The sequence below is a fragment of the Pseudonaja textilis genome, chromosome 2 (assembly GCF_049901715.1).
Source record: "Pseudonaja textilis isolate UNSWEBS1 chromosome 2, rPseTex1.2, whole genome shotgun sequence".
Lineage (NCBI taxonomy): Eukaryota > Metazoa > Chordata > Lepidosauria > Squamata > Elapidae > Pseudonaja > Pseudonaja textilis.
The window spans coordinates 248,164,959-248,180,217 of record NC_141991.1 but is presented as its reverse complement, the minus strand read 5'-3'; the positions used below and the strand labels follow the sequence as shown (position 1 = coordinate 248,180,217).

Genomic DNA, 15,259 nt, shown 5'->3' with positions numbered 1-15,259 from the left:
AACAAGAATAGAATAGAAAATATGGAATGCAATGGAATGCAATAGAATAAGAATGGAACAGGAACAGGGAATAGAATAGAATAAGAACAAGAACAAGAATAGAATAGAAAATATGGAATGGAATGGAATAGAATAGAATAGAAAAAGAATAGAATAGAATAGAATAGAATAGAATAAGAATAGAATAGAATTCTTTATTGGCCAAGTGTGATTGGACACACAAGGAATTTATCGGTGCAAATGCTCTCAATGTACATAGAATAGAATAAGAATAGGAATAAGAATAAGAATAAGAATAAGAATAAGAATAAGAATAAGAATAGGAATAGGAATAGGAATAGGAATAGGAATAGGAATAGAATAGAATAGAATAGAATAGAATAGAATAAGAATAATGAGAATAAGAATGAATAAGAATAGTAATAGAATTCGTTATTGGCCAAGTGTGATTGGACACACAAGGAATTTATCTTGGTGCAAATGCTCTCAGTGCACATAAAAGAAAGGATGCTCAGTTCACACCATGAGCTGCACCACAGAAGAACAAACCAAGGTGACCGCTAACCAAACCCAAAGAGAAACGCATCACAGCATTCCTGTCTAATCTAGGGAAAGAGGTTTTGATTCTCGTGCCGTACGCAACCCTTCCTCCCCTTCTCCGAAAGATTCAGGTCCTGGAGCAAAGCCAGACAACGATGGGTTAATCCAGTACCCAGGTTTAAAGGGGTCGTGCGAAGGCAGCCAAGCTTCTTCCCCTTTTTTTTTTTTATTTTTTTCCCCTCGTTTACCTCTTCAGATAGTTTCTCCCGTACAGGATCTGCTGCAGCAAGGTGACCACGGCGAAAGCGCAGATGAAAATGAAAAGCAAACTTCGGTTCCCCAGCAGATCCCGGTTGAAAGTCGGGTCCGTGTAGCCCATGCTGGCGGCGGCGGCGGCGGCGGCGGGACGAACGAGGGCAGAGGTATCCGTCCGGTCAAGCCCGGCCAAGAGCCCAAGTCATTATTCGGGTACCGGGACGGCCAGGCGGCCGGAGGAACCGCTCGGGCGCCCCAGCCGAGCGCAAAAGCCAAGGACGCGGCGCCCCCGCATCGCGCCGGGAACGGACGGGAGGAGCCGGGATGGCGCTTTCCCCGCGACCCCCTCAAAGTTTCCGGGCGCGGGGAGAGAAGCGCAGCGGGACCGCCGCCTCAGGAGAGCCCAGCGGAACCGTCCTCTCTCTCAATCTCTCTCTCCCGCCGTCACCGGCGCGTCCCCGAGGAAGGCGACGGTGGCGGCGCTGCTGCTGCTGCTGCCGCTTTTCTTTCCCCCCCCGGAGAAGCCAAAAGCGGGCGCGAAGAGCGGCCAGCGAGCCCGAAGTAGCCGCCGGCTCCGCACCGACGCCTTGAGGGAAGCAGCCGGCTCGGCGCCCTCCGTGGCCGGAGCGGCTGGCTGACAAGGAAGGAAGGACGGCCGGGAGGGGAGGTGGGGTGGCGCGGAAAGCCGCAGTTCGCCGCGGCGACGCTCCGAGCCGCGTCCAAAGGCGGGCGGGAAGGCGTGAGGGAAGAAGGCCGGGGGAGGGTCTCATTTGGCGGGAGGGGGGCGGGAATGGCTCCTCCGTCTCCCGTCTCGGCGGGTCTCGGAGATGATGCCTCCTCCTCCTCCTCCTCTTCCTCTTCCTCCGGCCTTGCGCCGGCTTCTTCTCTCCTCTCCTCGCCTTCCTCCCACCCCCGCCCCGTCCAGCCTCGGAGAAAGCGAGCAAGGTCGCCGCGCCTCCATTTCAAGGACGCGGGAGCGCCGCGCTGCCTCGCCGAAGCTCTGAGATAAGCCGGCTGGACCACGCGCGCAGGCCGGAGACTTTCAAGGATACTTTCCCCCCACCTTCCCTCCACCTCTCTGTCCCACGTTTGAGGGGTTTCAGAGGTGGTCCTCGACTTACAACGGTTCGTTTAGTGACTGGGGGAGTGACTTCACCCTCCCCCAGCCCAGCCCAGGCAGGGATTTAGGACCGTTTTTTCCCACTTACCACCATTGCAGGGTTTCCCCAAGGTCACCCGATGGAAAATTCCAGCACTTGGCAACCGACTCATAGTTATGACGGGCTGCAGTGTCCCGGCATGTCGTGGGATTCTCCCTTTTTTTGTGACCTTCCGACCCAGATTCACTTCACCGCCGTGCCGCTAACTTTTAAGGACTGCTGGGAGTCACTGAGCAACGGTGGCAAGAGAGGTCGTAAAAGGGGGGCAAAATGTTGTCTAGCTCGGCGACAGACATTTGGGGTCTCAAATTGCGGTCGTGTGTCGAGGACTGGCTGTAATGGTGAGAGAAAGATGACCGGGGCCGTGTCTCAGCCTCGCTGCTGCCTCTCCGATTCGTTTAGTGGCCATCCCTGCGCAAGATGCTCTGAAAGAAGTTGAGGGCCCCGGGAGGAGGACTTTGAGATTGACCTTGAGAGGGGAAAGCAAGATGGAAAGAAACGCCTTGCTAACTGGGAAACCTGAATCAAGAAGGGCTCTTCAGGAGCATGTCTGAATGTTTTCCTTTCTCCCCTCTTTATTCTTGCCCCATCCTGGGCACAGTGAGATGATATTAAGCATCCCCAAACAGTCATATTACGAGGAGGATTTGTGAGAAAGGGATGGATATGGATGTGATACGAATGCGGAAATGCTCGGATGCCGATTGGAGCAGGGCCTCCAGGAAAATGCTGCGCTTTGAATTTGTGGTGCATCGGGGAGAATGTCCAGAGACCCAAGCGAATAAAACTGCTTGAAGATAGTCCTTAACTTGTGGCCACAGTTTGAGACCAGAATTTTGGTGGTTAAGCAAGACAGTTGTTAATAACAAGTGCACTAGTGTTTAGACTTGTATACCGCTTCATAATGCTTTGCAGCCCTCTCTAATCGGTTTTAAAAAATCAGCGTACTGCCCGCAACAATCTGGGTCCTTGTTTTACAGATATTGGAAGGATGGGAGGCTGAGTCAACCTTGAGCCGGTCAGGATTGAACTCCTGGCTATGGGCAGAGTTTACTTGCAATACTGCACTTTAACCACTGAGCCATCAGGGGAGGGAAGGGGAAGGAAGGAAGGAGGAGGAAGGAGGGAGAAAGTGAAGGAGGAAGGAGAAATAAAGCAGGAAGGAAGGAAGGAAGGAAGGAAGGAAGGAAGGAAGGAAGGAAGGAAGGAAAGAAGGAAGGAAGGAAGGAATAGGGGAGGGAGGAAGAAATAAAGGAAGGAAAATAGGGAAGGAAGGAAGGAAGGAAGGAAGGAAGGAAGGACAATAGCACTTAGATTATATACTGCTTCCCAGTGCTTTTACAGCACTCTCTTTTAAGTGGTTTACTCTTGCCCCCAACAATCTGGGTCCTCATTTTACCCACCTCGGAAGGATGGAAGGCTGAGTCAACTCTGAGCCGGTCAGAATCAAATTCCTGGCAATGAGCAAAGTTAGCCTGCAATACTGCATTCTAACCACTGCGCCACCAGGGCTAATTAAGTGACTCATGCCCAGTGTTACGATCTTCCTTGCCACCATTGTTTAAGCAAATTGCTGCAGTTGATAAGTAGTGGATTGTTAAATGAATCCTCCTTTGACTTGGCGATCATGGACCCCCAGGATGCTGCAGTCATTGTAAATTGTAAGGCCAGACCTGGAATACTGCCTCCAGTTTTGGTCGCCACGATGTAAAAAAGATGTTGAAGATGATTAGAGGACCAGAGGATAAAACATACAAAGAACAGTTGCTGGAAGTAGGTCTATCTAGCTTGATGAAAAGAAAGACTAGGAGTGACATGATAGCAGTGTTCCAATATCTCAAGGGCTGCCCCAAAGAAGAGGGAGTCAAGCTATTCTCCAAAGCACCTGAAGGCAGGACAAGAAGCAACGGATGGAAACTAACCAAGCAATGTAGAATTAAGGAGAAATTTCCTGACTGTCAGAATAATTAATCAGTGGAATGACTTGCCTCCAGAAGTTGTAAATGCTCCAACATTGGAAGTTTTTAAGAAGAGATTGGATAACCATTTGTCTGAAATGGTATAGGGCAGAGGTCAGCAACCCATGGCTCTGGAGCCACATAGGGCTCTTTCATCCCTCTGCTACGGTTCCGTCTTTCAAAATATGCATCACAACTGCCAATATGCGACACCTGCCAGCATGTGATTTATTGAGTTTTTTTGACCCCTGGTAGGCCAACCATGGATACATCCAAGAAATGAAAAGTTTCAGAAGAGAATAGAACACTTAATTCAACTACATATGCTAGTGGCTGCTCAGGAACTAGTCAGACACAGGAAAGGTTTTGTGGCTCCTGGTGTTTTCTATGGGAAACGGGACCAAATTATTTTTTGAATGTTTAAGGTTGCTGGCCCCTGGTATACAGTTTCCTACCCTAAGCAGGGGATTGGACTAGAAGACCTCCAAAGTCCCTTCCAACTGTTATTCTATTTCTAAATACATGCCAGTTTGTTCAATTTTGATCACATGACTATGGTGATGCTATGACGGTTGTTAGGGCGAGGAGTAGTAGTAAGTCACTTTTCTCAGTGTAATTATGAACAGTCACTAAGCAAATGGTTGCAAGTTGAGCACAATCTGTACTTTGTTTGTATTCTGGCCCATGGCTGACCTGATGATGACCACATCATGTTCACCCTTAGTGCTCCTCCTCATTGGTATTCAGGTTCAGTCCCAAAGGTGCTTTTTCAAAAACCAACTGGACTTCCTGGTTCTTCTCTGAAGACGTTTCGCTTCTCATCCGAGAAGCTTCTTCAGCTTCTGACTCAACGGAGGGGAATGGAAGGATTGATATTCCATGCAGACAGCTGGTCATTTGCATTCTTTTAAAGAGTCGTTGAGTCATCTATGTCAAAATTGAACAGCCCTCTCTCAACAGAGGGGAAAGGATACGACATCATCTATCTCCAATCTACAACACAATCCTTTGAACAGTTCCAAGAAGGCTCCACACTTATTTGCACCACTCAGATGACCCTGAGAACATAGATACACCTCCCAAGTGCTTCAAGGACCCTCTAAAAGGATGCAAACGACCAGCTGTCTGCAAGGAGTATAAATCCTTCCGTTCCTCACTGTCCAGTCAGAGCTGAAGAAGCTTCTTGGATGAGAAGTAAAATGCCTTCAAAGAAAACCCAGAAAGTCCAATTGCCTCTTGAAACAAAGCGCTTTTGGGACAACTATGACCTGGATGACTGAGAATCTCCATAGACATTCAGGTTCAGTCTTTCTGGCCTGCCAGTGTTCCAACATAATTTCTAGGACAGAGCCAGAAATTGGAATAATGCCCGTAGATCTGTAAGAACTTACATGAGCAATTACTCACTTCAGTGAGTGAGTTCAATTTTTTTTCCCTTCTGTTCAGTCCCATCTGATTCTCAGAGACTGCGTTGTACAAGTTCTTGCAGTTTGCTTGGCAAGACTTTTTCAGAAGGAGAGGCAGGCCTTAACATAGAACCACCATGGAGACTAAAATTTCTGTTGTTAAGTGAGACATTTGTTCGGCCCTCTGTTACATTTCTTTCTTTCTTTTTTACAAAATTGTATTGAATAAACATTAAAAAAATGGAACACAGTACGACTTCCCTGGCAATTATTTTGCCATACGTACTACAACATAAAATCACATACAACAGTTGATCTATTTATTTTACATTACTAAGTCAGTGCAATTAACATATTGACATATTCATTTCCGTTTATATTCATATTTACAGCATAACTTCCTTTCACATTCTTTTTCTATAACAATTTTATCCACTGTACTTCGTTATCTTTAGTCTAAAGGTCTTCCACCTTTAATCCTATACAGGATCGGAATTTTTGTTCCGACTTCTTTTTCTCAATTCCAACCACTTGTACATTTTGTTCCAGACTTCATAGTATTCTGTCTCACTCTTACCTTTAATCTCTAATGTTAGTCTGTCCTGTTACAACGTTTCGGGGTGCAGTGATTAAGGGAATCACTGCAGATGTTAGGCTAGTAACCTTCTAGGGCTGAGACAAGGTGACTGGCTCAACAAGGTCGGCAATTGGCTTTGGGACTAAACGTGACTAGAACTCATGGTTTCCCAATTTCTATCCTTATATCATGCCCCTGTTGGACTCTGAATCTGAGGAGAAAGATGAACAGCTGTCAGGGAGCGGGAGTGTGGCTCCGTTGGCTGTGGAGGAAACTGGGGAAGGGCAAAGTCCAGCTGGGCAGAGGAGAGAAAGAGGTAGAACAAGGGAGAGGAAGTTCAGAGGAAGATTCAAGTCCACCCCCCTCTTCATCCTAGGCCACACAGAGAGGAACAGAGAAGAGAGCAATGTAGGTTGCATGGCTTAGGGGGAGGAAAGGGCCCTGATTCCCTTCATTAGCCATTCCTGGGAAGAGAGTTTAAAAGAAATGCATGCTGAGTGTGGGAGCTGCTGGGAGCAAATGTGAGTTTTATCTTGTGTGGACTTTGGTTATCTGTGTTCCTGGCATTTTCCCAACCATGTTGAGTTACTGTAGACATGCAGTGTCTTCACGTCTGGAATTTTTGCTCTGCCCTGCCGGGCTAACTTACCTCATTTTGCCCTGATTGGACTTATAGTTACGGTTTTTCTTGACCAAATTTTGGACTTGATTCTCTGCAGCCAAAGGCTGTTCCTGGGAGAGTTTTTCTGTAGCCAGAAGGTAACCAGGACATTGGGGGCAAAGCTGGAGCTAATAAAGGGACTCCGACTGATTATCTGACTGTGTTGCCTTTGTGCCATGCCCCAGGTCATCACACCTTAACCGCTACACCCAACTGGCTCTCAATTTGTGATGTACTCATGGCTTTTAAAGAAATGAAATGTTCTAGGATTTAGGATTTTGTCAGCCAGTTCTGGATTCTGTAATTGGAAGCAATGCAGAAGTGCATTTCATGAATAAATAATGCAACCTCAGCAATAAACCGAATTTTTTTTTAAATTTTTTATTGGTTTTTAAAAACAAACACAAACAAACAAAACATAAAAACATCAAGCTATCTTCCATAATAAACCGAAATTTTAAGATTCTCATGAGAGATGAAGGGTACAGAACTGTTTAAACCAAGGTCACTCCAACTCCAAGTATCTTTCTTCCTTCCTTCCTTCCAAATAGAAAAAATAAAATTCTTTATTGACCAAGTGTGATTGGACACACAAGGAATTCGTCCTGGTTCATATGCACTCTGTACATAAAAGAAAAGATACATTCATTGAGAGTCAAGAATCATAAGGTACAACATTTAATAATAGTCATAGAGTACAATAAGCAATCAAATCATGCTAGGAAACAGTCAATATAAATCGTAAGGATATAAGCAACAAGGTTGCAGTCATAAGTAGGAGGAGATGGGTGAAAGGAAGGATGGGAGGATTAATAGTAATAGTAATGCAGACCTAGTAAATAGTTTGACAATGTTGAGGGAATTATTTGTTTAGCAGAGTGATGGCATTCGGGGAAAAACCGTCCTCGTGTCTAGTTGTTCTGGTGTGCAGTGCTCTGTAGTGTCATTTTGAGGGAAGGAGTTGAAACAGTTTATGTCCAGGATGTGAGGGGTCTGTAAATATTTTCACAGCCCTCTTTTTGAGTCATGCAGTATACAGGTCCTTGATTGAAGGCAGGTTGGTGGTAATTGGTAGTTGGTTGCTCACACAGCCAATACTGTTTCAGTTTCCAAACAGCCCTCAACTCACACACTGACAGGACGCTAGCCAGATGAATACCGATGAATGCTGGTAGGCAGAGGCAGATTTTCCCCCCTTTAGTTTCCTCTCCAAAAACTAAATAAATAGTTTCGTAGCGACGCACAGGTATCCAGTTAGTATTTTTATAAATAATTCGAGGCAACAAATATATCTAATGCTCCTTCCTCTCCTGTTTTCCCCATAACAACCCTGTGAGGTGGGTTGGGCTAAGAGCGTGAATGGCCCAAGGTCATCCAGCTGCCTTTCAGTCCTATGGTGAGACTAGAACTTCTCCTAGGGATTGGCCCAAAGTCACCCAAATGGCTGTCGTGGCTAAAGCCAGACTTGAACTCTTTCAAGTTTCCTGCTTTCTAGCCTGTTGCCTTAAACCATTAGACCAGGCATGTCATGGATTGCAGTTCACGAAGGTGACAGAGCCCGAACAAAATCTTTGATTGGATTGCATCTGAAGTTAATTACTAAAATACAGATGCTAAGATCGCTGTCCTGTCATTTCATATTATAATTCTCTCTTCCTGTCACATGAAAAAATAAATAAAATGCTTCTGGAGATCTTTATGGACTTTCTAGGCCTTCAGCTCCCAAAGCATGAGTGTACATGTGTATACATGTCTGAAAATAGACAGCTCTCCATCACTATCGAGAAGGTCTGGTGAAAGTCAGGCCTTCTCCAGCTTTTTTCATGGAGAAAGCCAGGCCTACTCCAGGTTTCCATGGTGAAAGCCTGGCCTATTCCAGCTTTCCGCGGAGACAGCAGGGCCTACTCCAGCTTTCCGCGGAGAAAGCCGGGCCTACTCCAGGTTTCCGCGGAGAAAGCAGGGCCTACTCCAGCTTTCCGTGGAGAAAGCCGGGTCTACTCCAGCTTTCCTGGGAGAAAGCAGGGCCTACTCCAGCTTTTCGTGGAGAAAGCAGGGCCTACTCCAGCTTTCCGTGGAGAAAGTTAGGCCTTTTCCAGCTTTCCATGGAGAAAGCCAGGCCTACTCCAGCTTTCCGTGGAGAAAGCAGGGCCTACTCCAGCTTTCCGTGGAGAAAGCCGGGCCTACTCCAGCTTTCCATGGAGAAAGTTAGGCCTTTTCCAGCTTTCCAAAGTGAACATCAGATCTTCTCCAGTTTCCCATGAAGAAAGTCAGGACTTCTCCAGCTTTCCATGGAGAAAGTTGGCTTTCACAAGTTCCCCATAGTGAATATCAGGACTTCTCCAGCTTTCCATGGGAAACATCAGGTCTTTTTCAGCTTTCCATGATAACGGTTATGTCTTCTTCAACTTGTTCCCCTCCAGATACATCATTGCCTCCCAACATGGATTCTTCCCTTGAAGACAAACCTCTGAGTGTTGTGCATTTAGCAGCGGAAGAAAGCCTGACAGGGGTGAGTCAGACCCTTCAACTTGAGGCTGAGCTCTGAACAGCTGCATGTTTAAAAATTGCATCTGACTCTAGAACAAGCTAGAAAAGATGTTAGGAGAATCTCTCAGAAACTCAAAAGATTTATTGGTTCTGGAAGAAGCCACCCACCAGCCTCATTCCTGACTGGGACCAACTGAAATACAGAAGGGACAGCTCCTATGTACAAAGGTTGCTTAAGAACTTGAATTACGTCAGGAACATTTTACTGATGTGATGTTTATATATCGCGTAAGCTCTGAGTTTCCATTTCTTCTTAAACACCTTTAGTTTGTTTAGTTTCAAAAACCCCTCTTTTACTGCTGCTATGATTTTAAACTCTTCATGGCATAACAGAGTTGGAAGGGACCTTGGAGGTCTTCTAGTCCACCCTCACCCCCCACCCCCGCTGAGGCAGGAAATGCTGTACCATTTCAGAAAAATGGTCGTCCAATCTCTTAAAAATATCCAACTTCTGGGGTCAAGTCATTCCACTGATTAATTGTTCTGACAGTCAGGAAATTTTGGCTTAGTTTTAGGTTGCTTCCAGTGGTGGGCTTCAAATAATTTAACCACCAGTTCTCTACCAGGTTGCTGGGTGGGCGTGGCCATGGTGGGCGTGGCCTAGTTGCCTTCTGCACCATCCTGGGAGCAAAAACGGGCCCTGGAGGACCCGTTTTCCACCTCCCCGTGTTCCGGAGGCGCTCTGGAGACTGGAAATAGGCCCATTATCGCCTTCCATGAGCCTCTGGGAGGCCTGTTTTCCACCTCCCTGGGCTCCACACGCACTCTGCACTTATCCAAGCTGCGTGGGGACTCCTGGGAGAGGAGGGGAAGGGAAGGGAAGGGGAGGACGGGGCCAGCCGGTCGTCGGAACTACCGGTTCACCGAACCGGACATAAAATTAACATCTGGTTCACCTGAACCAGCGCGAATCGGCTGAAGCCAACCACTGGTTGGTTCTCTCCATTGCTTTTTATTCTGACTTCAGACGCTTTCGGGAATAGGTTGACCCCCTCTTCTTTGTGGCAGCCCCTAGATATTGGAACATTGCTATCATGTCACCCCTGGTCCTTCTTTTCATTGAACTAGTCACACCTAGTTCTTGCAACCGTTCTTCATATGTTCTAGCCTCCAGTCCCTTAATCATTTTTGTTTCTCTTCTCTACGCTTTCTAGAGTCTTTTACATCATGGCAGCCAATTTTAATATTCTTTCATCTGACTCCCCATCCTGAGCCACAAATTGTGTGAACTACCTCCTGTTTCAGTTTAGTTTTGGGTCTGAATCCTGATTTTGTAATTAATATTTGAGCATCTCCTAATGAAACAGAAATGCACTTAGTACAGGAAAACCCCAGCCAGGGTTCTGAGACGATAATCAGAAAGAATGCAGCTTCCGAGAACTGCAAGTGGGCATCGCATACCGCCCAGAGGCTACCCCATGAGGACAAATTATGCATTGTAAAGATCGCTTGGGGGTGGGAGATATACTTTCAATGTAATCTACCGGATCCCCCGTGATTATGTGGGACAGATGAGGAGGAAGCTGACCCACCAGATTGCAAGAATACAAGCGACGGGTCAGATGAGGAGACCTAAACTCATTGGTAGCTCACACTGCAATGAACAAGGACACACATTCTATTTTGCTGGTATTAAGATTGTCGGACGAGCAGGTACAAAAACAGCCAGGGAAGTGAGTGAAGCCTGGGAAATCAGTCAACAGGAGTGTTGACTTACCATCAGCCTGTCAAGTACTTAGAAGGCAAAGGCTAAGCAGCACAAGCAAATGACAGCCAATGACTTAAAAGCCATCCAATACATCCCAATCAACATCTGAAAGCCACACACAATAGGCACTATAAATACCATACACAGAATAGCACATACGGTGCTAAAGAGAAGTTCTCTGAAAATGGGAACATAAATCAGCATAAATCTGAAAGCTCAGAAGACAAAACCTTGGTCCTGGTAACCAGCTGCGATAATCAGAATCTACATCTACAAGCCATCCATTTTTATTCAGATCTCCATAGAGACCATCCATTTTTATTCAGTACTATTTACTATAAAGGGACATGGTGGCTCAGTGGCTAAGATGCTTAGCTTGTCGATCAGAAAGGTCGGCAGTTCGGCATTTTGAATCCTTAGCACCCGACTTTATTTTGCGAAGCTTCTTCTCGGCAACATTGAATTGTTAACTAGGGCATGCAAAACCTTCGCCAGACCAATTCTCGAATACAGCTCGTCTGCCTGGAACTCACATTCTATCTCGGACATTAACACAATTGAGTGGGGGATGGGATTCAAATTTTGTAAGAACTGGTTCTATGGGCGTGGCTAGGTGGGCATGGCTAGGTGGGTGTGGCCATGTGACTGGGTGGGTATGGCTTTCTATTGGGGGGCAGCATCCTCCCCCCATTTTTGAGGGCCCCCTGGGCCTCAGGGAAGCCTCTTGGGGGGCGTTTTTGTTCCCAGAAGACTTCCCTGGAGCTCAGGAAGGAAAAAAATGGAGCATGGGGGGGCATGCAGCACCCCCCCCCCCCCGTGCTCCGTTTTCGGGCCTTTTGAGCCTCAGGGAAGCCTCCTGGGAGGTGTTTCTGCTCTCAGGAAGCTTCCCTGGGGCCCAGGAAGGCAAACAATGGAGGGGGAGGGGGGCGCTGTGCACCCCACTTTATTGTTTGCCTTCCTGGGCCTCAGGGAAGCCTCCTGGATGAAGCAGCAAGCAAGCAAGGGGAATCCCGGCACAGCTGATCATAGGAACAGCTGATCGTTGGGAGGAAAAAAAGAAAAAAATACCTTAAGGAATGACTAGGAGGGGAAGAATGCAGTCAGCGATGTTGGGCATGTGCAATGTTGCATATGTGCCATAAGGACTGACTGAGAGGGGAAGGGGCGGGCGGAGAGGGGTGGGGCCAGCCAGGGGCACGATTTGCCGGTTCTCCGAACTGCGCAAGAATCATAACAATCGGTTCTATAGAACTAGTCCAAACCGGTAGAATCCCACCCTTGGTTCAGAGGTATTTCTCAAGAAAAGTACTTCACTCCTCCACTCACAATAGAATCCCTTATGCCTCCAGGCTTGAAATTCGGGGCCTGGACAATCTGGAACTACTCTGCCTGCGATCCGATCTAAGCATAGTTCACAAAAATTGTCTGCTATAACATCTTGCCTGTCGGTGACTCCTTCAGCCTCAATCACAATAATACACGGGCAAAGAACCGATACAAACTCAAGGTAAACCGATATAAACTCGACTGCAGAAAATACGACTTCAACAACAGAGTGGTCCACACCTGGAACGCCCTACCCGACTCCGTTTGTTACAGCCTCAACCCCTCACAGCTTCAACCTCAAACTGTCTACCATGGACCTCACCCCATTCCTAAGAGGTCCTTAAAGAAGGCGTGCATAAGCGCTCCAGCATGGCTACCGTCCCTGTCTTACTGTCCCCATTTATCTGTATTTACTCCCTTTGTTCATGTTTATGTTCATACTTGTACTTGTTATCTTGTACGTGTTTGACAGACAAATAAAATAAATATTAAACACATTGTGTGATGACGTGTGTTCTCTGGTTCCCCAGAAGATCTGTCTGTACAAAGCAAAGCCAGTGCTGGAGTGCTGAATTGGACATCCAGTTACGAGTCCACTGCCATATTCCTGTTGAAGTTTTGTATATCATTACGTGCATTGAGGGTATTCGTTTACTTCTCTTCTGTCATGTTCTCATCACACGCTAAATAAATAATAACCATTTGCCTTTTAAGGAAATAAAACTTTTTATATGACCTCGTCTATTTGCTTTTCTGGTTTTATTTTATACACAATTATTTGATGGTTTTGCAGCAAAAGCTCTTTAAGCAGCCTTGACATTATTTAGGGATCTGTTAATGACATGTTTGAAGGGTATTTTATTCTTGCTCTTCACTGCCTGTGAACTGGCTTGCCGGGAACATGTGATTTATAAATAGGGCAAATAAATAACTGCGAGCCAATCTTGGGTGGCATGTTGGGTGCTTTCCAAAACCCATAATGTGTTCACTAGTGTGAAATGTGAGAGCTCCTCTCTACAGAGTGAGATGATTTAAATCCATCTGCCAAACTATTTGGACCTCCCGTATCCAAAGATCTTTAGATCCAAGATTCTGATCTTTTCGGAAAGTACAGCTCTCTATTTCATGTGTTGTCCTCTCCTAGAAGGAATTGGAGAGGGATAACTGAGAGGGATCTTGGAGTCTTAGTAGACAACCAACTAAATACGAGCCAGCAGTGTGCGGCAGCAGCCCAAAAAGCCAATGCAATCCTAAATTGCATTAACAGAGGGATACAAAGTACTGAGGTACTGATACCATTCTACAAAGCCTTAGTGAGACCACACTTAGAGTACTGCATCCAGTTTTGGTCAGCACATTATAAAAAAGATGTTGAGACTCTAGAAAGAGTGCAGAGAAGAACAACCAGGATGATTAGGGGACTGGAGGCTAAAAGATATGAAGAGCGGTTACAGGAACTGGGCCTGGCTAGTCTAGTGAAGAGAAGGACCAGGGGAGACAGGATAGCAGTCTTCCAATATTTGAGGGGCTGCCACAGAGAGGAAGGATTCAAGCTATTTTCCAAGACACCTGAAGGCCAGACAGGAATAATGGATGGAAACTGAACAAGGAGAGATTCAACCTAGAAGCAAGAGACAGGGAGAAAAAATCAACCAATGGAACAGTTTGCCTTCAGACCAAGGTTGGGCTGCTAACAGTTCATCCCAGTTCGGGCAAACCCGTAGCTAACCGTTATCTAATTTTATGGCCGGTTTGGCAAAACAGCAAATCCCACCCCAGCCTGCCCCTCCCAGGAATCTCCAAGTGGCCTGTTTTGTATCCCAGGTAAGTGCAGGGCCTGCGTGGAGGCTCGGGGAGTGTGAAAAATGGGACCTCCTGGAGGCTCTGGAAGGCTGGAAATGAGCCCATTTCCGGTCTCCGGAGGGCCTCCAGAGCCTGGGGAGGTGTTTTTGCCCTCCCAGAGGACCGAGGAAAGTACCCGGAGCCCGGGGAGGTTGAAAATAACCCCTGCAATGTGGTGCAGGAGGCCGACTAGGCCACGCCGACCCAGCAACTGGGCAGATAATTAATTGCTAACATTTTTGAAGTCCACCTCTGCTTCAGACATTGTGGGAGCTTCATCACTGGAAGCTTTCAAGAAAAGCCTAGACTGCCATCTGTCAGAAATGGTGTGTGTGTGGGGGTCAAACTCGATTTCACTGTGGGGCAGCATCAGGGTTGTGTATGACTTTGTGGGGCCAGGGTAGGCGTGGCCAGCATGATGTCATTTGTGTCGGGGGGGGGCACCTGTGGTGGCCTAAGCACTCTGCCAGCGGAAACAGGCTCCCAAACTCCGTTTTAGGCTGGGACAGCCTCCTGCAACCCTCTGCCAGAGAAAATGGAGCTCGGGAGGGCTGCGCACGGCCCCCGTGATCTCTTTTTGCTTGCAGAGGCACTGCGAGCCGGTTCTTCACTAAGATGACCAATGATAGCCATCTACCTCCAGGCCACATAAAAACCATGTCTGCAAATTGAGCTTGATTCCTAGAGACCTCAAGGACAGGGGTCTCCAACCTTGGCAACTTTAACACTGGTGGACTTTGCTGAGGTAATTCCCCCCTAGGAGAATAAGCGCATACAGGGAGACGTATAGAGAGTAGTGTCTGAATAATACACACAGAGCATCACAGATACACTGTACAGTAAATGTAGGTTTTTACTTCCAGAAACGTTAAGCAAAGTCCAAAATAGGCCGTCCAAAGTCATTCACAGGTTAAATCAGTCAGTTTTCAATCCAGGGATAATGCAAATATCAAAGTCCAGTGTCAAAAACAGTTCGGTAACAGACTTACATTAAATCCAGTAATATCAGTCAATTAGAAGAAATGGAGCAACGGCAATACTTTCCAACAGAAGGAAACAGAGAGACTAACTCACACTCTCTTCTGAGACTCAGACTAAACAACCCAGGTTTCTGTCTCCATCTTATGGCCGTTTGAGAAACCACACCTAATTGCAGTTTTGCATTTTCTTAAAAATACAGTTTTAAAATGTTTGTCCTGGTTTATATATTTCTAACCCAAATAGCTGTTAGGTGACTCATATTCCTAACATTCTCCCCTTTTGGGTAAGACAATATATA

General features: G+C 46.6%; 1 protein-coding gene across 4 annotated transcripts in view; it reads right to left on the bottom strand.

Annotated features, from left to right (window-relative positions):
* The window catches only part of ST8SIA5 (ST8 alpha-N-acetyl-neuraminide alpha-2,8-sialyltransferase 5), a 47,715-nt gene extending 46,332 nt beyond the window's left edge, over nt 1-1,383 (bottom strand). For 2 of the 4 annotated variants that reach the window (XM_087927539.1, XM_087927540.1), the window contains exon 1: nt 789-1,383. In XM_087927539.1, the coding sequence (XP_087783665.1) occupies nt 789-919 (131 nt within the window). In that variant the 5' untranslated portion in view covers nt 920-1,383. The remainder of the gene's footprint in view (nt 1-788) is intronic. The other 2 variants (XM_087927541.1, XM_087927542.1) reach the window with 1 other exon arrangement.
* Nucleotides 1,384-15,259: the final 13,876 nt, after the last annotated feature.